General features: G+C 42.5%; 2 protein-coding genes and 1 pseudogene across 3 annotated transcripts in view; 1 reads left to right on the forward strand and 2 right to left on the reverse strand.

Moving 5' to 3' along the window:
* Positions 1-24,609, forward strand: part of LOC141596241 (uncharacterized) — a 32,594-nt gene extending 7,985 nt beyond the window's left edge. The window contains exon 3 of one of the 2 annotated variants that reach the window (XM_074416348.1): positions 24,353-24,609. In XM_074416348.1, coding sequence (XP_074272449.1) covers position 24,353 — 1 coding nt within the window. In that variant the 3' untranslated portion in view covers positions 24,354-24,609. Of the gene's footprint in view, positions 1-8,599; positions 8,618-24,352 lie in introns of those variants that run through there. The other variant, XM_074416364.1, reaches the window with a different exon arrangement.
* LOC141596157 (high affinity nitrate transporter 2.5-like) lies at positions 222-2,799 on the reverse strand. Its single transcript, XM_074416251.1, has 3 exons — positions 1,589-2,799; positions 865-1,507; positions 222-708 (listed from the first exon to the last, which is right to left on the reverse strand). Exons 1-3 carry the CDS (start codon positions 2,088-2,090, stop codon positions 345-347), a joined length of 1,509 nt encoding a protein of 502 aa, XP_074272352.1. The 5' UTR covers positions 2,091-2,799; the 3' UTR covers positions 222-344.
* On the reverse strand, positions 6,030-8,232 carry LOC141596219 (high affinity nitrate transporter 2.5-like; annotated as a pseudogene).
* Positions 24,610-24,643: the final 34 nt, after the last annotated feature.

The raw sequence follows: 24,643 nt of genomic DNA on the forward strand, positions 1-24,643 counted from the left end.
TACAAACTGATCTTATTTTGTTGCATTGTGATTGGTAATCAATTGGGAAATGTAACTGTAAAGTTTTACCATGTTTATCTTCATCTATGTGGAGTTCTCGACTGGATGATGAAGTCGATGAATATGAAACTCGTGATTTAGATTCAAATTTATTCGATTTAAGCCTGTTTTCATAGTTTCTGTTACAGCAAACAGGATACGAATGCCTTGACTATGCTAAGTATGGAAATCGTAGATTATCTTTGATTTCTGCTATACAATTTCTCGTAACACTTCTGCCTTTGGCTTCGAGAAATATGTTTCTCCGATTCTTTGAACACAAACAGTATTCAGAAACTCAGATTTTAGACATGAGTTGGTGTACTGTCTACTGAGGATGCAGACTGTACTTTTTTACCTCTTTCGCTCCTGCTACTGTCAGCGAATTTTAAGCTTACCTGATGTAAGTCCTGTTGCTGTTCCTGTGAATCCCATTCTTTCATGTAGTAATCTACTTCTGTAACTTCTGCTTTCGGCCCACAGAACATTCCTCCCCACTGTGGGAAGTAGATGAAGGTTATCGGAATGCTACATGCTATGATCATAATTCCCATGTAAGTTATCCCCAATTCAGTCGTGTAGCGTGATCCTTTGAAGAAAATCAGTTGTGTTATAACCGCTCCCACGTTTCCACCTGCTCCGGTCATCCCCGATATCACTCCCAATGATCTGTAAGAAAAAAAAATTCAGAGAATTGAAAACATATCAGTTTTTTCATTTATAGTTTTGGAAACTGGGTAAGTCTACGTACATCTGACCCCCTTATCCCGCAATTTGCAGGATCATGTTAAAATATTTCCGAGGCATGTTAAAATAAAGTTTTACCTTCTGGAGATAAAAGGGACAACTCCAAAAGTAAGTCCACAGGCAGCCTGAACAAACATAGAGAACACAACCATCACAGCAACTGACGCGCTCAGCGAGCTCACCCGTCCTAATAATATACACAGCAGACCGCCAATCGTCTGAATAATCCACCACCCCCATAATCGGCCCCTCATCCCGAACTTCTTCCCTAATAAATCTGAGACGACTCCACCACCAGGCCTGGCAAATAAATTTGCCAGACCGAAACTTGCTGCAATAACACCAGCAGTGTGCAGGTTCAGATCAAACCTGTCGTAGAAATACTGCGCGATAATATTGTCTACTGTCAGTTCTACTCCAAAACAGTACCCATAGCATAAAGCTGTGATCCAACCCCTGTAATTCGCTACTCCGTGTTTCATAACCTTGGTGAAATTATCCTTGTGCTTCTCACCTGACTTGTGGAGTTGCTGGTAGTTTCCGTCAGGCATGTCTTGCCCGAAAATCATTACTGCAAAAGCCGAAATTGTCTGAAAAAGGGCAGGTATGAAGAATGCAATCCTCCAAGCAGTAAAGCTTTTAGCACCAATCTTTACGATGAGATTGTACACGAATGGCATTATCAGCTGAGTTGCACCTCCTCCAAGGTTTCCCCATCCACCTATGAAGTACGGAACACGTTAGCATCAAAATTGTCGTCGTGACTCCCGATACAAAAAAAAAGGGAATTTTTGCCAGTTACCTGAGACCCCATTGGCGCGACCCACTACAGGAGGTGAAAACATGGAACTCATCCAGAACTGGGTCGAAACAAACGTGGCCAAAGAAAAACCAGTGAAAAACCGGACCAAAAGAAACCCGTTAGCTGAATCTGCACTGGATGTCAAGTACACAACAGGCGCGGTGAGAAGGGTCAAGGACGCCGAGGCAAGCCGTGGACCAACCAAGTCACAGGCAGTCCCCATAGCGATACGAGCAAAAACTGCACCTGAAACTGATGCAATTCCTGCATTTCCAATATCTGTGGCTGTCAGGTTAAGGTTGTCTCGGATAATAGGCAGCAGTGGCGGCGCTGCAAAACTGGAGACGAAACAGGTGAAGAATTGTACCCATGACAGATGAAATGCTCTCATATGAGGGTTTGTTACAGAAAATATTGGAAAAACTGTGGATTTATGCTCTTTATCTACTGGCAGAGCAAACTGTTTTGGGTCTTGATCATTATTTCCTTTAACAGTCCCCATGATCACCTTTTTCGACTAAAAACCCGTAATTTTGTGTCTTAATGATATTGTGTCAGAAGCCAGAGTATTAAAGATCATCTAAAACGGCGCCGCTTACCGCTCAGGCGCTCATCACCCCATCACAATCGTATTCAATACGACGTCGAGACATCATCTGAAACCACTCATTATCATCAAAATTGTAATTTTAGAATGATACCACATCAGCAAACACAAGATACTATCTGAGATTAAAAAAATCCGCTGTAAATGTATGAAATATCTTCCTTTTTTATATAAATATTCAATATGGTTCTACAAGCTAAGATTTTTTGCATGTTTCAAATTCCAAAGTATCCTTAATATAGTTTGGATTGCTAAGTCACCAAATAAAAATTGAAGTTTGGTTTGCTATAGTAGTATGGTGAGCTTGTTTCTGTTGATGCCTCTCTTAAATGCTCTTTGATGAGATAATAATTGTGACCTCTCCCTAGTGCAAATCAGACGATGTAAAATCAACAACAAATCTTGTTGTAGGAAAAATGGATACATTAGGTTAAGATATTTTATCACATTTTTTTTTTTAAAAAAAAGGTTGGAGTTTTATAAATATTTATAGATAATGTATTTATGTATATAAGACCTAACTTGAGACTAGATATATGATCTTGAGTTAATTTTTTGCATGGTTATTTCTATTAACTCGCTGAAATTGCAACACATATGTGAGGTTTAACAAAAGAAAACAACTTTTTTTTTTTTTGAACTTGAAAAATATTTGGTTCTAATAACATTTTTCATAAAAGTTGGCTTATTTGTAGGTGCAGTTATAACTTAAATAACGTTTGTACATGGTGACATCCACTCGCGGATTTAAGGAACAAATGTCAGTCCCGTTTGGCTGTTTTCCATAGAAGTTTATATACACTTCTACTAAGGGAGCAGTTATGTATGGATAAGAAAGAACTGGGCTTGGTAGTTCGTATGTTGCTCCCCCCTCAGGCGACAAAATCACGTGTCTGTTCAACAGAGCGGTTATGTATGGATAAGATCAAGAAAATTGATTGACTTGGTGGCTAGTACGTTTCTCTCCCTCGGGCGGCAAAATTATATATGTGTTGGCTGTCATTCATCGTAGAAATTTTAGCAAACTTATGTAAATTAACTATGAAAACTAAAACAACTTTATATTAAAGAAGTAAATTTGATTTTTACCACTTCCATAAAAGTTGGTTTGTATCTATGGAAATTTCTTAGGTACACCCGGTACACCATGTCACCGTACACCTTAGCTAATAAGAATATTAGAATTACCAACACTCTCCATAAATAATAAAGCAAAATCTAAGTGGAATATGAGGAAAGGTTTATCATTGACTATGGTGTACGATAATCTTGTACACCGGGTATTAAGAATAACTTTTTATGCATTCTTATTACATCGGTGAAATTTTAACACGTATACGAAATGGTAAAAACCACATATTTTAATTTTAATGCGGGAAAGTTTTTCTTAAATCGCAATGATAGCCTGGATAATGTTTCAGCAGACATATATCATTGAAATTTCAATAAATCATTATAATTATATACCTTAATTGGGTCTACATGATTACCCTTAATTTAATGAAAAAGTTATGAAGTTATGAGAATTTGGGAAAAAGTTGCATTCTTACCTATTATGTTTCATGCACTGAGACTTGATGAATTGTATGAGCTTTTGAGAGTAGAGATCACCTATTCCACTTTTATGTCCCATCTTATGTTCCATTTTCTTAAGATTTTGATCATATGAAAAGGAGAAGAATATTCAAAAATTTGCACAGCCAAAGTTTTTAACTAATGAATCTGACACTTAGGCCCTGTTCTTTTGGATTGAAATTGTCTGAACTGAATTAAATTTAATGGAACTGAACTGAACTGAACTTAATGGAGCTGAGCTGAATTGAATTGAATTGAACTGATATGAACTGAACTAAACTGAACTAATAATAAAAAGATAATAATAATAATAATAATAATAATAATAATAATACCAATAATAATAATAATAAATATCATAATAAAATAATACCAATAATTATAATAATAAATATTATAATAATATTATTCATTAATAATAATAATATATTAATATAATATAATAATTATCTTATAATAAGATATATATATATATATATATATATATATATATATATAAAATAAAATAGTAATATAATAATAAATATAGTAATAATAATATATTAGTAATATAAATGATAAAATTATTAATAATAATATAATATAAAAAAATAATAATAACTAATAAATAAATAATATAATAATAAAAATAATAGGTCTAATATAGTAACTTGTTAGTATAATAATATTAAATATAATAATAATATTAAATATGTGATTAATAATAATAAATATATTAAAAAAATAATAAATATAATATAATAACTTATTAATATAATAATATTCAATATTCAATATATAATAATAATAATAATAATAATAATAATAATAATAATAAATATGTTATGAATAATATTAATAATAATGAATGTATTAATAAAATAATAAATAAAATAAAATAATAATAAATATATTAAATATAAATATAATAATATAAACAATACGAATTAATTATTAATAAATATAATAGTAAGATAATAAATATACAAATAATATAATAATAATAAGAATATTAATAAGAATATAAAATAAGAATAATAATATTAATGTTGAAATAAACTAATATGAACTGAACTGAACTAATCTGAACTGAACTGAACTGAATGGAGCTGAACTGAACTGAACTGAATCTAATGAAGCTGAACTAAACTGAAGTGAACTTATTAAAATTGAAATTAAATCCAAAAGAACATGGGCTTAATGAGAATCTTAAATGAAATTTAAGCATATTTGTGAAGAGGTGATAGCATATGTTGCTTTTAAGGTGTCTAATTTCTTAGCCGGTTGGTTTGACTTTTAAAATTAAAGCAATGGTGATATTTAAAGAGTATAAATGGAATTTTGTTAATTGTACATTTACATATGGTATGGTAGAGCTATTTTTCTTGTTATAAATTCAAATCAATCAATTGGAACAATGTCAGTGTCTGAGCGCGTCAGCCAATACAAGATATCATCTAAAATAAACTGTTCGGCGCTCACCGCCATCAGAATCGCAATCTTATAGAATCGTTCACATATGTTGTTCATACTAACATGTGTGAACGAGATTTAACTTCTGAAAATAACTTTCTTTAACTTTTTATTAATATTAAATAAGACATGGATTTTAATAATGTTTCGGTAAAAGCTTGTATGAAGTCGCAAATGACATTTTGAATAATATTTTGTACGTAAATAAAAACACCAACATATAAGTGATTCGACATACACCAAATTTAAGTCATCATATCCTAGTTTAGGATCAAAACCTCATCAAGAAGCTCTATTATGTACACAGTTCAATCCGGCCCATCGTCCAAAAATGTCTGAGGTTCTAAGAATGTTGGAAGGTGATGGTTTGGCCGAAAAATGGGATTATATTGAAGAATCGTCTCTAGTGGTTGAAGCTATGGAGCTTTCTGGCCCAAGATGACCCTGCTCTTTATGTCAATAGTGTAATCCAATTTGTAAAGGAATATAAGAATATGAAGGATTATTTTAACCATTAGGATTAGGTTCTTTGATCAACTGTCGAGGTTTATCAGTCAGTAAGCTAATCGAAATGAAATTTTGGTGCATTGTGATTGGTAATCAATTGGAAAATGTAATTGTAAATCTTCATCTATGTGACTACGACAATGGATATGTCAATATGTCTTCTAGAGTTCTCGACTAGATGATGAAGTCGATGTATGATACTCGTGATTTACATTCAAATTTATTCGATTAAGGCTGTTTTGATGTTTTCATAGTTTCTGTTACAGCAAACAGGATACAAATGGCTTCTACTGTGCTAAGTATGGAAATCGTAAATTATGTTTGATTTCTGCTATACTTTTTCTCTTAAAACTTCTGCCTTTGGCTTCGAGAAATATGTTTCTCCGATTCTTTGAACACAAGCAGTATTCAGAAACTCAGATTTTAGACATGAGTTGGTGTACTGTCTACTGAGGATGCAGACTGTACTTTTGTACCTCTTTCGCTCTTGCTACTATCAGCGAATTTTAAGCTTACCTGATGTAAGTCTTGTTGCTGTTCCTGTGAATCCCATTCATTCATGTAGTAATCTACTTCTGTAACTTCTGATTTCGGACCACAGAACATTCCTCCCCATTGTGGAAAGTATATGAAGGTTATCGGAATGCTACATGCTATGATCATAATTCCCATGTAAGTTATCCCCAATTCAGTCGTGTAGCGTGATCCCTTGAAGAAAATCAGTTGTGTTATAACCGCTCCCACGTTTCCACCTGCTCCGGTCATCCCCGATATCACTCCCAATGATCTGTAAAAAGAAAATTCAGAGAATTGAAAACATATCAGTTTTTTCAATCTATTTATAATTTCGGAAACACTGGGTAAGTCTGCGTACATCTGACCCCCTTATCCCGCAATTTGCAGGATCCCTTGGGTTGCTGGGTTAATGATGGAAAATATCCGGAGCAAGTTCTTCCCTAATAAATCTGACCCCCTCATCCCGAACTTCTTCCCTAACTCCTGCAGTGTGCAGGTTTAAATCAAACCTGTCATAGAAATACTGCGCGATAATATTGTCTACTGTCAATTCTACCCCAAAACAGTACCCATAGCATAAAGCTGTGATCCAACCCCTGTAATTCGTTACTCCGTGTTTTATAACCTTGGTGAAATTATCCTTATGCTTCTCACCTGACTTGTGGAGTTGCTGGTAGTTTCCGTCAGGCATGTCTTGCCCGAAAATCATTACTGCAAAAGCCGAATCTGTCTCGAAAAGGGCAGGTATGAAGAATGCAATCCTCTAAGCAGTGAAGCTTTTAGCACCAATCTTTACGATGAGATTGTATACGAATGGCATTATCAGCTGTGTTTCACCTCCTCCAAGGTTTCCCCATCCACCTAAGAAGTGCGGAACACACGTTAGCATCAAAACTGTCCTTATGACTCCCGATAAAAAAAAGGGATATTCTACATGGTAACCTCGTTTTTTTTATTTTCTACATGGTAACCTTGTTTTTAACAAAAACGCATTTGACTGCCCATAATTCACGATCAAAACATCTAAAAGCGGCGATTTTTTTTTTCAAATTGACCGGTTTTACGAGATCTTTAATCTGGAAAAAAAAATTCAGTTTCTGAACTCGTGGCAAGAATTACGGCCAGTCAAACTTTAAACTTTGACTGACTGTACCTCTTTCTAGTGTGTTCCGAATGCGACATATTTGTTTTCAAATTGACTGCGTTAATGATATCTTTGATTTGGAAAAAAATCGTCGCTTTCGGAACTCGCGGCTGTGAGTTATGGCCAGTTAAAAGCGTTTTTGGTGAAAATGTGGTTACCATGTAGAAAATAAAAAAACACGGGTTACCACATAGAATATCCCAAAAAAAAAAAAAAGAAAAAAAAAAGGAATTTTTGCCAGTTACCTGAGACCCCATTGGCGCGACCAACTACAGGAGGCGAAAACATGGAGCTCATCCAGAACTGAGTCGAAACAAACGTGGCCAAAGAAAAGCCAGTGAAAAACCGAACCAAAAGAAACCCGGTAGCTGAATCAGCACTGGATGTAAGGTACACAGCAGGCGCAGTGAGAAGGGTCAAGGATGCCGAGGCAAGCCGTGGACCAACCAAGTCACAGGCAGTCCCCATAGCGATACGAGCAAAAACTGCACCTAAAACTGATGCAATTCCTGCATTTCCAATATCTGTTGCTGTCAGGTTAAGGTTGTCTCGGATTATAGGTAACAGTGGCGGCGCAGCAAAACTGGAGACGAAACAGGCGAAGAATTGTACCCATGACAGATGAAATGCTCTCATATGAGGATTTGCCACAGAAAATATTGGAAAAACTGTGGATTTATGCTCTTTATCTACTGGCAGAGCAAACTGTTTTGGGTTTAGATCATTATTTCCCTTAACAGTCCCCATGATCACCCTTTTCGACCAAAACCCGTAATTTTGTGTGTTAATGATGTTCTGAACTGTGAAATATCAGAAAAGTTGCATTCTTACTTAACATGTTTCATGGACTGAGACTTGGTGAATCGTTTAGCTATGTGATACTATGAAAAGGAGAAGAATATTCAGAATTTTGTATAGTCAGTGTCTTTAAGCTATGAATCTGAGGATTAATGAGAATCTTAAGTAGAAATTAAGTATATTTTGGTTTAGAATTGATAGTATAGGTTGCTTTCAAAGTGTGGAATGTGTTTTGTTTCTTAGCTAGTTGGTTTGACTTATGAAATTTAAGAAATGGTGATATTCAAAGTATCTAAATGAATTTTGGTTGATTTTAGGTTTATATATGGTATGGTAGAGTAATTTTTCGTTTTACAAGTTTAAACGGATTAATTAGGATAATATTAATGATCGTAGAATGATATTGTGTCAGATAACACCCGAGTGTGAAACATCATCTAAAACGGCGCCGCTTGTCGTTCAGACGCTCATCACCCCATCACACTCGTATTCAATACGACGTCAACTAATGCAAGACATCATCTGAAACCGCTCATCATCACTAAAATCGTAATTTTAAAACAATACATCATCAACAACTACCTCTGAAACCACTCACATCACCAGAATTGTGATTTTAAATGATGTAGTGTCAGCTAATAGAAGATAGTGTGAGACTGGTAAAAAAAATCCGTTCGCTATAAATATATAAAATATCTCTCTTTTTTTAATTAATCATATGGTTTAAGCTAGATTTTTTGAATGTTTCAAATTCCAAAGTATAAAAATTGTAGTTTGGATTGCTATAATACTATGGTGAGCTTGTTTCTGTTGATGCTACTCTTAAATGCTCTTTGGTGTGATAGTAATTGTGACCTGTCCCTTGTGCAAATCAAAAGATGTAAAAATCAATAACAAATGTTGTTGTTGTTGTAAGAAAAATGGATACATTAGGTTTATATATATATATTTTTTAAAATTATATAAAAAAAAAAGGTTGGAATTTTATAAATATTTATAGATAATGTATCTATTCTATATAAGACCTAACATGAGACTAGATATATGATTTTGGGTTAATTTTTTTGCATGTTTATTTGTATCAATTCGCCAAAATTTAAACACGTATGTGGGGTTTAACGATGGAAAATAACTTTTTTTTGAACTTGAAAAATATTTGGTTCTAATAACATTTTTCATAAAAGTTGGCTTATTTGTAGTTGGAGTTATAACTTAGATACCGTTTGTACATGGTGACATCCACTCGCGTATTTAGGGGGCAAGTGTTTGTCCCGTTTTCCTTAGAAACTTATGTACACTTCTACTAAGGGAACGGTTATGTATGGATAAGAAGGAACTTGGCTTGGTAGTTAGAATGTTGCTCCCCCTCGGGAGGCAAAATCATGTGTCGGCTGTCAAACAGAGCGGTTATGTATGGATAAGAAGGAACTTGATTTGCTTGGTGGCTAATACGTTTCTCTCCCTCAGGCGGCAAAATCATGTGTCAGCCGTCAGTCATCGCATAAATTTCAACAGGCGTACGTAAACTAACCGGGAAAATTGAAACAACTTTTTATTAAAGTTGAAGTACATTTGATTTATGATACCACTTCCATATTTTGATATATTTTTATGCATTCTGATTTCTGATCACATTAGTGAAATTTCAACACGTATACGAAATCTAACTTTAAAAACCACGTTTTATTAATGATGGGGCATATTCTGCACCCGCTGACCAAGTCAACATATTGAGTGGGGTCAGAGACATCCACAGCAAGCCAATGACTTAGACATCCCTACCGATGCGCCTTTTCGGCTGCCACCCCTGGTCTCGGCATGGCAACCTACAAAATGTGGGGCCCATACCCGCGTACTCACATCCAAGAACCCTCGGCATGGAGTCAACCAGGCTCGCCGGCCTGCCATAGGTCCCTCGGCCGAGGGTAGATCAGTCTTTCCACCTGCTATGCCACTTGGCCCACTTGGCCACTACGTGACAAAAGGTGAAAGTCTATAAATATCCTCAATCCTCATTGAGAAGGGGACCCAGAATCTAACCTAAGAACCACTTAAATTGGTATTATCTCTCTCATCTCTCTACAATACACGTCCGCGAGCTACATACTACTTAATCACAATAAGTTCACTGACTTGAGCGTCGGAGTGAGTACGCTTGGCACAAAGCCAAGCCCTCGCCTTGCTCGTTGTTGCGGAGAGGCCGAGGAGAGCAATCAAGGCTAGGACGAGGCATTATTCGACAAAGCTAGCGTGGTAAACAAAACCTCGTTTTAATTCATACCCGAACAATTGGCGCCTGTCGTGGGGGAGACAGAGATACTAGAAGCTAGTCATTCCCAAACAAAAAAAAAAAAAAAAACAACCCACCCAAAAAGCTAAGAAGATGTCAAAAGAACAAGAGGTGTTCGTGAATCAAGAGCCCCTCCACCCGGCGATACCGTCCCACAATTCTCGAGTTGTGCAGCCCTCCACCAAATGGATAATTCAACCGGAGTTCGGGATGCCAATAATGCCGATACGCCGCCGCCCGCCGACCAGGTCACCGTCATGGGGCGTGTGGTTGATGCAAAAAGTCCGAAGCGCCTTCGGACTCGATTGTCGCCGCGCCGGCTCACACTGTCACACCGATAAGAGCGGCGGAAACCGTCCGAAGCTAGGGCCCAAAAGGTGACTCCGAGAAACCCGAACGAAGCACTAAGAGAGGCCGAACCGGCCAAGACGCCGGGGAGCCCAGAGTGTCGGTGGTAGAACTAAGCCCTTCCCGCACTCGCGGAAGGACGATGTCGCCGCGACACCCACGAGGCATGCCCCGACGAGCGAAAGGAGTTCGACTCACCGTAGTCGGAGAAGGAGCCCGACTCACCGAGTCGGAGAAGGAGCCCGACTCACCGCAGTCGGAGAAGGAGCCCGACTCACCGAGTCGAAGAAGGAGTCCGACTCACCGAGTCGGAGAAGAAGCCCTTCCCGCCACAGGGGAGAGGGGCGGACTAGGGATGCGAGGAGCCGATCGCCGCGTGTCATTAGACACGTGGTCGACAGCCCCTCGGTGCCTACGTCCTAGAAACCTGTGTGCCGCCAAAGCTAAAGCTACCGTCCATATCATACAAAGGAGAGGGCGACCCAACCGATCATGCCGAGGCTTTCGAGTCTCACATGTCGGTGGTGGGAGCAACCCGACGAGGTCTCGTGCCGAGTTTTCCCAACGACCTTGGTTGGAATGGCGCAAAGCCGGTACAAGGGATCGCCCGATGGGTCGGTATACTCCTATTCCGACCTAAGAGACGCGTTTTTTGCCCAAGATCTACCAATAAAAGGAGAGCCGTTGAGACATCGGATCTCCCGACCATCAGCGAGAAGGAGGCGAGTCACTCCGGCTATGTGAAGAGGTTCGACGCCGTGGTTCGGATTAGACAGGAGCCGAACAATGAACTAGCGGCCTTCGCACCGATGAAAGGCCTCCCCGCAGGGGACTTGAAAACGAGCTCATCAAGTGCGGTGGCCTGAGCCTTGAGTCCGCCAGGAAATTGGCCGACCAGGCCATTAAGGTCGAAGACTATCACAAAATATGGGTAGGCCACGGCGAGGCCGGCACTCGAAAGAAAGAGCCACCGGGAGGACAAGCCAGATGAAGGGCGCCGTGACAATAATAGGTCGCGGACCGACAGACCCGCCAGAGCGTAACCCACGGACGCCGGGGAGTTCAGTCCGTACTACCATAAGAAGTACAAAGATCACACCCCCTGGTTGTATCGGCCGCCGAGGTCTTCTCCCCGAGCGTAAACGAGGGGCGAAGTGGGAAAGGCCCCCAAACCTAGGGGGACGGTGACACGAGCCCATCTTGTGAGTACCACGCCACACCCTGGCCACTTAACCAACGATCACGCCGCATTTGAAGAATGCCATTGAGGAGCTGATCCGAAAAGGGAGCCTCGGCAAATATGTTGCCGGAGGCCAAAAGACTAACACCGGTGGCTCGTATAAAAATCCGTCTTTCAACGGATAGAACAATTCATGTTGTCATCGGGAAACGAAACGGCGGATCCGCTCACGGCACAAGCGGCACCCGAACGAATCGTATCAGCCGTCAACTTCGTGCCCACTACAGCGGCCCGCGCTTCCAATATCCCGAACATAACTATAGGGAAGAAGGACTACGAAGGAATCATCGCCCCGCATAGCGACCCACTCGTAGTCCACTTAGACATAGCCAACCACCCGGTCATGAGATGCCCGATTGACACGGGTGCTTACACGAACATCATGTTCGGGAGTGCTTTCGGGGCTCGGCCGAAAATCGCGGACCTTAGCCCATGCACCAACCCATTGTACAGCTTCTCCGGGCAGGCTTGGTCCCCCCGGGGTCTATCAAGTTACCAAAGTGATGTTCGCCAGTCCGACGCGGCCAAGAATGTGATGTCCGAGTTCGTGGTCATCGACGGCTCATCCGCATACAACGTTCTCATCGGTCGTGTCACCCTGAGTGAGGTCGATGCTGTAATGTCCATCCGGGCCCTGACACTGATGTATGTCTCGGACCGCGGGGAGGTTCATAAACTCGTCTCAAAGAACGAAAAAGACGAGGTGGTCAACGTCCAAATATCGGCCAGAGGATGCAACATGCAATCCTTCAAAGTGGCAAAGAAAGAGGAAAAAGGGAAGAACCCATCCTTAAGACAGAGGACGAGCCGATGAGCACCAACCACGTCGCCATGGTCGAAGGGGCCGAGACCGAACAGATAGAAATTGATCCAGACGCACCGTGATCGTCGGTGTCGGCCCGGAACCAAAATTCGGGCCGATCTCCTGACCTGCCGAGAAGGAACAAAGATGTCTTTGCATACTCGGCCGCCGAGATGCCGGGGGTAAGCCGGAGGTCATCGTCCATAAGTCGAACGTACTCCCGCGCTCCCCCGTGAAGCGTAGGGTGAGAAACTCCTCGGCCGAGAAGGAAGATGCCATCAAGACCGAGGTCGATAAGTTGTTAGATGCAGGCTTTATCATCCCTTGTACATACCCTGAATGGCTAGCTAATGTTGTAATGGTTAAAAAGTCATCAGGGGGGTGGAGGATGTGTGTTGATTTTACGCAACTTAATAAAGCATGCCCGAAAGATTGCTACCCCTTGCCTCGGATAGATAGCCTAATAGACGCAACGGCAGCTACACAATGCCGAGCCTGCTCGACGCCTTTTCGGGATACCATCGGTATTCATGGCGAGAGGAAGACATGCCTAAATGCGCATTCATCACCATACACGGCACCTACATGTACAAGATGATGCCGTTTGGTTTGAAAAAACGCCGCGCGACTTACACAAGACTGGTGGACAAAGTGTTCCAAAATCAAAAAGGGCGAAACATTGAGGCTTACGTCGACGATGCTATTGTCAAAAGCAAGTCCGACGGCGAGCACCTAGCCGATTTACACGAGACATTTTGTTCACTAAGGAAATACAAGATGAAGCTTAACCCTACAAAGTGCAACTTCTGGTGTCCGGCCGGCAAAAATTCCTCGGCGTGCTTGTCGGCGCCGGGGGAATTGATGCCAATCCAGAGAAAGTACGAGCAATTCTAGACCTGCCGGAGCCGAGGAATCGCAAAGAGGTCATGATACTTGACCGGGAGGATGGCGGCCCTTGCCCGTTTATCTCTCGGTCGGTAAACAAGAGCACCCCATTCTTCAAAGTGCTAAAGGGGAATAAGGACTTCTCATTGGGAGGAACAGAGCACGGCTTTCAAACAACAAGGCCCATCTCGCAAACTCTCCCGACCCCGTCCGCACCGACGCCGGGGGAAACACTATATCTATATCTAGCGGAACCTCGCCACGGTCGGTCGCGTGTGATCGTCGAGAAGAAAACAAGCAAAGAAGACTCCAATCTACTTTATCACCATACACTGTTGCCTCGCCGAGAAAAACTACCCGCGATTGAAAAAGCAGCCTTTGCCGTGGTTGTTGCCGCAAGGAAGTTGAAACCCTACTTTGACGCGCATCCCATGACGGTCTTAACCGACCAGCCGTTGGAAAAAGCATTGGAAAAATTCAACAATCAGCAGACTTATCAAATGGGCGCAGAGAGCTATCCGGCTTCGGCATTCAATACAAACCGAGGCCTTCGATAAAGGGGCAGCGCCGGCACTTCTTGGCCGAATGCACGTATCGGGAAGAATCGTGTCCGGCATGTGGGAGGTATATACCGATGGATCCTCCACAACGAACGGCTCGGGAGCCGCATCCTTATCATCGGCCCAAACGGGACGACCCGAGTACGCTTTGAAGTTCACCTTCTCGACCTCAAACAACGAATCCGAATATGAGGCGTGATAACCGAGTTGAGTTAGCCGAGAGCGCAAGGCGTAACACATCATTTTGAAAATGACTCTCTTGGTGACTAACCAATACGAAGGAGAGTCTGGCTCGGGACGATGGGATGGTAAGATACCCGGAAAAGGTAAGAGCGAGACCTCAAAATTGAAGTCATTCAAAATGCGACACATCCCTGTGTCCGAGAACAACCGGCCGACGCTCTCTCAAAGCTGGCCGCCGACCATAAAGAATATCACCCGTACCGTGCTGGTGGACATCGAGAACGCTAAAAGCATTGACGAAACCATCGGCATGGTGTGCGGCGTGGAAGCCGAGACGACATGGATGAGTCCGATAAAGAGGTTTAAACCGACAAATGAGTTACACGGAGGACCGCAATCTCTCACAAAAGATAAAGAGGATCGCAAAGAAGGTACTTGGTATTTGAAGGAGAGTTATACAGAGGTCCGTGACAAGGCCACTCCCGAAGTGTGTCGGTCCAACCGATGCGAGCTAATCACGAGAAAATACACGAAGGCATCTGTGGACATCACATGGGGGCAAGAACACTAGCCCACAAAGCTCTCCGAGCCGGCTACTTCCGGCCCACCATGCTTGAGGATTCCGGAAACAAAACCGAGAAAATGCAACAATATCGGATGCACGCTCCGGTGATACACGCACCTTCCCGAGACCTGCAACCAGTGCTTAATCCCCTTCCCTTTGCACAGTGGGGAATGGATCTACTAGGGCCATTTCCAACGGCATCTGGAGGAAGAAAGTTCCTAATCGTCGCCGTCGACTACTTCACCAAATGGGTTGAGGCCGTGGCGCGTGCTCGCAAAAACGCGGCGGCCGTAAGAAAGGTGATCTGGGAAAATGTCATAACTCGTTTTGGGTTACCCCAAGTCATGGTGTTCGACCATGGCCGAGAATTTTGGAGTGACACAATAATGAGTCGGTTGGAAGAACTCGGCATCAAATTTGCATACTCCTCCGTCTCGCCACCCCCTGAGCAACGGACGGGACAAAGTGAGGCGACCTAATAAAACGATCCTCAACGGCTTGAAGAAGACAGTTGAAGACCTCAAGGGAAGATGGGCCGATGAGCTACCCGGCGTTCTATGGTCCCTCCGGACCACGGAGAAAGAAGCAACGGGTACAGTCCTTTTCACCTAGTCTACGGTCCGGCGATCCCCGCCGATTGAAGCAACGGTGCCAACATTCAGAACGGCCACTTTTAACCCGGATGAAAACGAGGAAGGCCTAAGAACCTCCCGGACCTGGTCGAAGAAAGCCGAGATACGGCACGCCTCAACTTAGCAAGATATCGAGCCGAATGAAAAGGGCCTACAACCGAAGAGTCCACAAAAGGGACTTAAAAGTAGGAGATCCGGTCCTAAGGAAGTCACCGCCACCAACAAAGGAAACATCCATGGCAAGTTGACGGCCAATCGGGAGGGTCCCTACAAGGTAGTTGAAGAAATGAGGCCGGGTACATACCGGCTGACGGACATGGGAGATGTACCTTTGATGAGCCATTGGAACACCGACAATCTCGTAAAATACTTTGTATAACAAATGAGTTGCCCAAAACAATTGTTGGCACCCCAATGCATATTCATATCTAATGAGGAGTCATCCAAGTTTTTCATCAAAGTGTTAATCCACCCCAATCGAAGGCATACTAACATACGTACACGCAGACGGAGCGAAAACCTCGTCTCATCCCCTTTAACGGAGTGACGGGGACGAGCCGATATGCTAACATATGTTCAACGGCGGTCAAAACGTAAACTCCGTTGCCCGGTAATCGGCCGGGAAGAGACGAGTGAAACGCGATCGCCTCGGCAAATTAAGACCGAGCTTAAAGACGTTAAACACAAATGAGATACGCATTCTAACCGCTCGGCCAAGCCGAAGGTAAAAACGAAAAAGCGCTCAATTAATTAACGCAACCGCCTCGGCAAATTAAGACCGAGTTTAAAGACGTTAAACACAAATGAGATACGCATTCTAAACCGCCTCTACCGAAGCCGAAGGTAAAACGAAAAGCGCTCAATTAATTAACGCAAAAAGACAAGTGAAGGAATAAATCAAAGGCCTCGGCCAAGCCGAGGCAAAACAAGCAAGTTCTCATTAGGAAAAAGATAACAAAGTTACGGGAAGGAGAAATACGACGACGGTAGTCCCCTTTGGGATAAGCCAAGACTCTACCTACCAAGGTTTTACTAAATACAAGGAAAAGTAAAGCAAAAGGTTACGGACTGGTTCTTTGAAGCGCCAAAAGGATGGCGGGGAGAAAAGGCTTAATAGTTGGCCCCCGAATAGTCAAGCTATCCGAGACGCCGGTGAGCCCGGTGACGACCGCCCGTCTCCCTATGCCTCGTTGCGCTGCCCTTACCGCCATCGCAGCGTTACCCTCGGTGAGCGACTTAGATGCGCTCGGGCGCCTTTAGCATCCTCGGCTTTCTTAGCCGCCTTAGCATCCTCACCGCCTTCGCCCAGCAGACTCCTCCTCGGCCGCCCTCGTCTTCTCTCGCAAGGGCCGCCTGCGCCGGTCGCCTCCTCCTCCTTCTTGGCCCCTGGCATCCCTCGGCAGCCTTATCTGCCGCAGCCTTCTTTTAGCTTCGAGCCTATCATCGAACACTCGTCAAATTTTGTCCACGAAAGGAGCCATCCTGGATAGACCTCATCTACCACCTCCCGAAAGCTTCTTCGGTCGGGTCCCTATACCGAGCACACATGCGTGGGAGAAGCGTGTTTTGAAGTGTCTCAATATCCTTCTCCCTTTGGGCAAGGATAGCACTAGTCTCCCTATGCGACTGCTTGGAGCCGATACGCCCTTTTCGACTCCTCCTTTGGGCGACAACGACGTCGTAGCCGCCTTGTACCCGTCCCGTTCCTCCTTCACCTTGGCGGCGGCGAGTCGCAGCCTCTACCTTGGCCTTCTCGGCCGACAAAGCCTTCTCAATTTCCTCGACCCAGCGCCAGCGGCAAGGAGGTCATGCTTAGCCTTTCCGGCCACCCCCTTTGCGGCAACAACATCGAGCCTCAGCTGCTCTATCAACGGCCCCGTCTCGGCCAAAGCCTTTTCTTGCTCCCTAATACGAGAGCCGACCAGATCGGACCAAATCCCAACCTTCTTGCTCAGCTTTGTACCCTCCGCTATGAGCCGGTCGTTGGATATCGACGCGAGTACGGAGTCGGCATTTTTTCCCGCCGTCTGCATAGGCCTCTTCTCAACTCGCCGCTCGAATCGGGATGATCGCGCCGGTTGATCTACAAAAAATTCAACCAAAGAGTCCACGTCAACGTTCATGGACATACCGGAGAGCCGGTCATCAGGTATATCTAATGAGCCGGCTAAATCTGAGCCGCAAGTTAGACCTGTACCGGAGGGCTTGCTCTTCTTGGCCAGTTGATCCGTTTCCTCGGCGCTGGCATTAACATGAGCGACGGAAGCAGAAGCATCGGTGTCATGGGTCGATCTTTTCCTCTTGCGCCTAAGCGGAGATCCCTCAGCATCGGAATCCTCTCCATCGACAATGTCAACGACCTCCACCTCTGGTGGAGGCGGAACAGAGGTTGACACCGTCGCCGCCGTAGACTTGGCTTTTCGGACCCGGCGAGGAATGGCAGCAGCTACCTTGGCCTGGGCCGCCGTATCGTCCAAGCCCTTCAGAGGTCGATGGCGGCGACGGACGGCGGTCATGCACATCGACCTTCGGATTCTTCTCCTTAACGTTTCCGTCTTTGTCCAGCCCCATCTTCTCGAGGAGTTGCTCAGACAGTTCGGGACCAAAGTGCTCTGTAAAAGAAACAAAGCAAAACTTAGACAAAGGGACATGTCAAGAAACAAACAACGAAAAACATTAAAGCAGAAATGGGCCTCACACCGACCCCACTCACCCTGTGCTAGGGCCGGTATGAGGCCGACGTGGCAAAGCGGCTCATCCATCCGGATGACTTGCGTCGGGGCAACCAAACCTTCGGCGCCCATCATCATCGACCTCGAAAACTTCGATTACTCGCTTCTCGTCCTCATTAAGATAGACATTCCCAGCGTCCATCTTATTCTTGCCCTTGGGGATCATCTTCTCACGCTCCCCTTTGCTCTCGCACCGCAAGTTAACATGGTGCTCAAAAGACCGAGGCAACGGATAATCATCCGGGACCTCGACATACACCCACCGTTCCTTCCAAACCTTTGCAAGAGGTGAGCTTAGGCACGGTGAGATAGCCCGCTCGGTCCGGGACGCTATACCACCCCCGCCACCTTGAACATTCATTCAAGAAAATGAATTCGGCGGAATAAGTTTACCGTTGGGATCACCCCCCCGGCGACACAGCCCACACGAAGCCGACTATAGTCCTAACGGCCAAAGGGTGAAGCTGCGCCGCGCAACGTTCATCGCCCGAATTATGGAAGAGACGTACATATTGAGAGGAAACCGAGACCATACTCCAGTGCCTCATATATACGCCGATGTGACCCGGGGGAGGGCAACAGACGGCCTGACCCTCCCCAGGGATGACAATGTTGTACCCCTTGCCAAAAAAGAAGTGCTCTTGAAAAATTCAGAGCCGGAGCAATGGACCAACTTATCGATAAAACCACGATCGGCGCCGTAGTACGGCATCGTAATGATGCAAGACTGTCGCCTCTCCGCCCGGAAGGATTCCTTTCCTCATCATCATCACCGTCATCCACATCGTCATCATCCTCCCACTCCTCCGAACTCGCGGTCAACTTCCGGAAGGAGACCTAGGGCCCCTCGACCTTAACTGAATTGCGGCTACCACCTCCTCCTCATCAAAACGCGACGGGAACCCCCGGCGCACGGCATCGGGACCGCATCGTAGAAGACATGGTTCACAACAATTACTTAAACAAAACAAAAAGTTGAAAAGGTTTTTCGGTTTACCTTGAAGAAAAGTGCTACGCCGACGTAAAAATTCTGAAGATCGGAAGAGAGGGAAAGACTTGGAATTTTGGAAAGAAGAAAATTTTTAGAATGAATGAAATTGCTAACCAATTTCACTTCAAAAGTCCTGTATTTATAGGCAAAAGCCCATAAAGGAGGACCAATCAAAACGCAGCCCATAAAGCGTCGCCAATCAACGAAGAGACACATGTCGTCGCATGCGTACACGGAATGTCAATCGACGCAATTTGAATGTCAATCAATGCAACAAGAACTGCGTCTTCAACACGCCCCTTTATATCCCTTTGACTATTCATCTTCCTCAAAGAAAATCCTAAAGTATCCATTCTCCGCGGCGGTATGACTAACCAAGCTAGGTAGCACGGCCGGGGCAATCAAAAGTACACCGGACTCAACCTTGAGTCCGCCGGCAAGTAACATTTTCTCTTCCACATTTGATGTCCATTACCCATCCATGTGAGGGGGATATGGAACGGCCGCACGTAAGTAAGCCGAGGGAGAAGAAGCCGGGGCGTAAAATTTTCACTTGCGTTGCAATATACGCTCAACATACATCGGAGCCCATACCACTAAGATAGACTACGCTGGGGCAAATTGATGGGGCATATTCTCGCACCCGTCGACCAAGTCAACATATCGAGTGGGGTCGTCGAGACATCCACAAAGAAGCCAATGACTTAGACATCCCTCCGACGCAGCCTTTCTATCTGCCACTGGTCTCGGATGGCAACCTACCACCGGGCCCATACCCGCGTACTCACATCCAAGAACCCTGATGGAGTCAACCAGGCTCGCCGGCCGCCAGGTCCCCGGCCGAGGGTAGATCGCCTTTTCCACCGCTATGCCACTTGGCCCACTTGGCCACTACGTGACAAAAGGTGAAAGTCTATAAATACTCCTCAATCCTCATTGAGAAGGGGACCCAGAATCTAACCTAAGAACCACTTAAATTGGTATTATCTCTCTCATCTCTCTACAATACACGTCCGCGAGCTACATACTACTTAATCACAATAAGTTCACTGACTTGAGCGTCGGAGTGAGTACGCTTGGCACAAAGCCAAGCCCTCAGTTTGCTCGTTGTTGCAGGAGAGGCCGAGGAGAGCAGTCAAGGCTAGACGAGGCATTATTCGACAAAGCTAGCGTGGTAAACAAAACCTGCTTCGGAATTCATACCCGGAACAATTAAACTTAAATAGATTTTGATTTTGATAAGGTTTGTGTAAAAGTTTTTCTAAAGTCTCAATAACAGTTTGTATAACACTCCAGAATATATATATATATATATATATATATAGCGTTTTTTTTTTGTTCATATACCATTAAAATTTCAATAAATCAACATTTACCTTAATTTGGTCCACATGATCAGTTGATCACCCATAACTTACTTGAACAGTTATGAAGTTATGAGATTTTGGGAAAAAGTTGCATTCTTAGCATGTTTCATGCAGTGAGACTGTGAGAGGCTACTGTATAAGCTTTTTGATATGTTGCTTTTAAAGTGTGCAATGTGTCTAATTTTTTTAGCTATATACTCCCTCCAATTCACAATAAACCTCCATATTTTCTTTTTTCGGTTATTCACAATAACCTCCCTATTTTCTTTTTTGGTAAGTGTTTGTGTGGTCCAAATTTAATTGTATGGTGGGGTAGTGTATTTGTGTGGTCCAAATTTAATTATATGGTGGGGTAGTGTGTTTCCTTAATTTTTGTACCAAAATAAAATGAGAGGTTTATTGTGAATTGGAGGGAGTAGTTGGTTTGACTTTCAAAATTAAAGTAATGGTGATATATAAAGAGTAAATAGAATTTTGTTAATTGTATGTTTACTTATGGTTTGGTAGAGCTATTTTTCTTGTTTCAAATCCAAAACAATCAATTAGAACAATGTCACTGTCAGGACCGTAATCTCATAATGACGCAGCGTCAGCCAATGCAAAACATCATCTAAAATAAACTGTCCGACGCTCATCGCCATCAGAATCGCAATCTTATAGAATCGTCCACATATGTTGTGCATACTGACATGTGGGAACGAGAATTAACTTCTGAAAATAACTTTTTTTAACTTTTTATTAATGTTAAATAAGACTTGGGTCTTAATAATGTTTTGGTAAAAGCTTGTATATAGTCGCAAATGACATTTTGTAAATAAACACACACCAACAAGGCAACAAAGTTGGTATACACCGTTTTATTTATGTCATCAAATCCTAGTTTAGGATCAAAACCTCATCAAGACTTCTTGTATATTTAATTAAGTCAAAAGTCTTTTTAAGTTGTGAATCTTGAGATTCATTGAGAATAAAGTGGAAAATAATATATACTTCCTCCATTTTATTGAATTGTTTACGTTTGCTTTTTGAACACTATTTATGAGTGAGAACAATTTTCAATACAACTTCTATTGTATAACATAAAAGATAGTCATGTGAGATCTTGTTTAAATTGTCTTACCGAGTGCATTATAAATATCAATTTTTTATAATTTTTAATGATATGTAATTAAAGATATGAATAAAAAAAATATTGGCATACGTGCAAAAAGCAAACGTAAACTATCATATGGAACGGAGGAAGTATTGCTTTTAAAGTGTGTAATGTGTTTTGCTTCTTCGCTGGTTGGTTTGACTTTTAAAAGTAAAGTAATAATATCGCGTCAGCTAAATACACGTATTTGAAAGCACATCACTATCAGAATCATAATCTCAGAATGATACAGCATCAACTAATGCGAGAAATTATCTAAAACCACTCATCACTGTTGGAATCGTACAGTAAGAGGATTATACATCCGATGTACTACCACCAATTATATCATTTCTGAGCATTATAATAAAGTTTTTGAGTTTTGTTTTAAAAATTATGGGTTTTTCTATAAAGTTTTTGAGTTTATTCATTTGAACATTAAACTCAAAAAATTACAATATGAACTCAAAAACACTTCATATAAGATTAGTTAAATTTGAGTTTTGACGAAAAAAAATTAAAATCTAACTTATAAACTTTAATAAGCTCGGAAAAAATACACATATGCTCAAAAACAAATAAAGTTTGAGTTAATAAGCACAAAAAAAATACACATTTTGCTCAAAAACTATAAAGTCTGAGGTAATACATCCGATGTATGTTCCTTTTTCTCGGAATCGTAATTTCAGAATGATACAAATATACAATATCAATTACTGCGAGATATCATCTAAACCGCTAAAATTATCATTTTATATAGTACGAGTATATATATTGGATATGGTTCTACTAGCAAAGTTTTTTTTTTTTTTGCATGTTTCAAGTTCCAAAGTATCCTCATCGAGTCGTATAGTTTAGGCTAGCATTCTCACCTATGCATGGTGAGTTTCTTGTCGTTGTTGCCTTCTTAAATGCTCTTTGGTCAGACAATAGTTCTCACCTATCCTCATTGAGTCGTATAGTTTAGGCTTGCATACTGACAATAATTGCCAGTATTCAGAAACTCAGCTTTAGACATGAGTTGGTGTACTGTCTACTGAGGATGCAGACTGTACTTTTTTACCTCTTTCGCTCCTGCTACTGTCAGCGAATTTTAAACTTACCTGATGTAGGTCTTGTTGCTGTTCCTATGAATCCCATTCATTCATGTAGTAATCTACTTCTGTAACTTCTGATTTCGGACCACAGAACATTCCTTCCCACTGTGGGAAGTATATGAAGGTTATCGGAATGTTACATGCTATGATCATAATACCCATGTAAGTTATCCCCAATTTCTTAATATATACCCATGAAAGTTGGGACAGACAAAGACAATCGTAGACTAAGTGATCGAGGACGACTGTTCTGTCGGAAAGTGCTATGGAGGTTGCCTATCCCACAAATGTGGAAACTCCTGCTCTGGAAGACTATTACAAATGTGCTTCCGACTGGGAATGAGCTCATAAAGCGGAAGATTGACGCGGATCCGTTCTGCGACATATGCGGAGGAGACCGGCATATTATGGAAACACCTGAACACCTGTTCAGGGACTGTGGGCTCTCTCGAAGAATCTGGGCTGGATCGTCCCTAGGCATTCGGGTTGAGGGTGCAGGGAGCATTCCAATTTCAAATTGGATTTGCGACTGGTTACAATACTTACAAAAAAAAGGATGGGGGGATGAATCAGGTGATCCAGTTTGTGGCAACTTTGTGGGGCATATGGACAATGAGGAACAAAATTAAATTTCAAGATCAAGCGGTCAACTCGCATGTGATCACGAATATGGTCTACAAGGTAATTGGGGAGAAAGTACACATCTTGTGTAATTCCATGAACTCGAGGCAAAATCGGAGTGAACTGCGATGTGAGGAAGAAGGAGCCCGCCAAAGGGACGTGGCCGATATTCGCAACGGACACCCGGTGTGTGTTGTAGGTAAGCCATCCGGCTGTACGGTGGTACGTGTAAAAGTGGATGCTAGCTGGAACCAGACTTTTGAGGCGGCTTTCGGTGGATTGCTTATGATGGCACGGGCGGAAATAGGTCGTAGACAAGTACGCACAGAGCCGAATCGCCGATCAAGTCGAAGCCCTGGGGGTTCGGGATATCGTGGAGTGGGCAAGTGAAGAGCAGATTTTACATCTGGATATCTCGTCGGACTGCTTGCAACTTATCAGCCAAATAGCAGGAGTGGACAAGGATAATCACAAGATCGCAGGGCTTTTGGAAGACCTTAGGGGTTCTTTTAGTTTCTTTCACTGTTTATGTTTCAATTTTATTCCGAGGCAGATGAATGGCATTGCGCATAACCTTGCTAAGCAAGCCATGAAACTGTAGAACCTTCTTTTACAGCTGACAAAAAAAAAAAAAAAAAAAAAAAAAAAAAAAAAAAAAAAAATTTCTTAATATATACTTGCAAAGTTGTTCAATTGACTCGGGTCCATATTTCTCAACAGAATTCGATGTAACATTTGGAGCCTCTCAAGCTGCCACCAGCATGATTGGAGTTAATTGACCATAATTGAGCACAAAGTTCTCAGTATGCGGGTTCATTGAAGGTTCATAGCACCACAAGCCGAAGCAGCACTTTACATTACATTCTTTGAGAAATTTTTGTTCTATTTCTTGGTGGCACATCTTGTGAGTTCGTAATACGATAAAATGCATGCAATGGTTGATGTAGTTGTGAATACAATTGAAGCCAATCTCCGACTGTGGAAATTATAAATTTCTCAAAAATAACTACA

Source organism: Silene latifolia, chromosome 1 (genome assembly GCF_048544455.1).
Source record: "Silene latifolia isolate original U9 population chromosome 1, ASM4854445v1, whole genome shotgun sequence".
NCBI classification, from domain to species: domain Eukaryota; kingdom Viridiplantae; phylum Streptophyta; class Magnoliopsida; order Caryophyllales; family Caryophyllaceae; genus Silene; species Silene latifolia.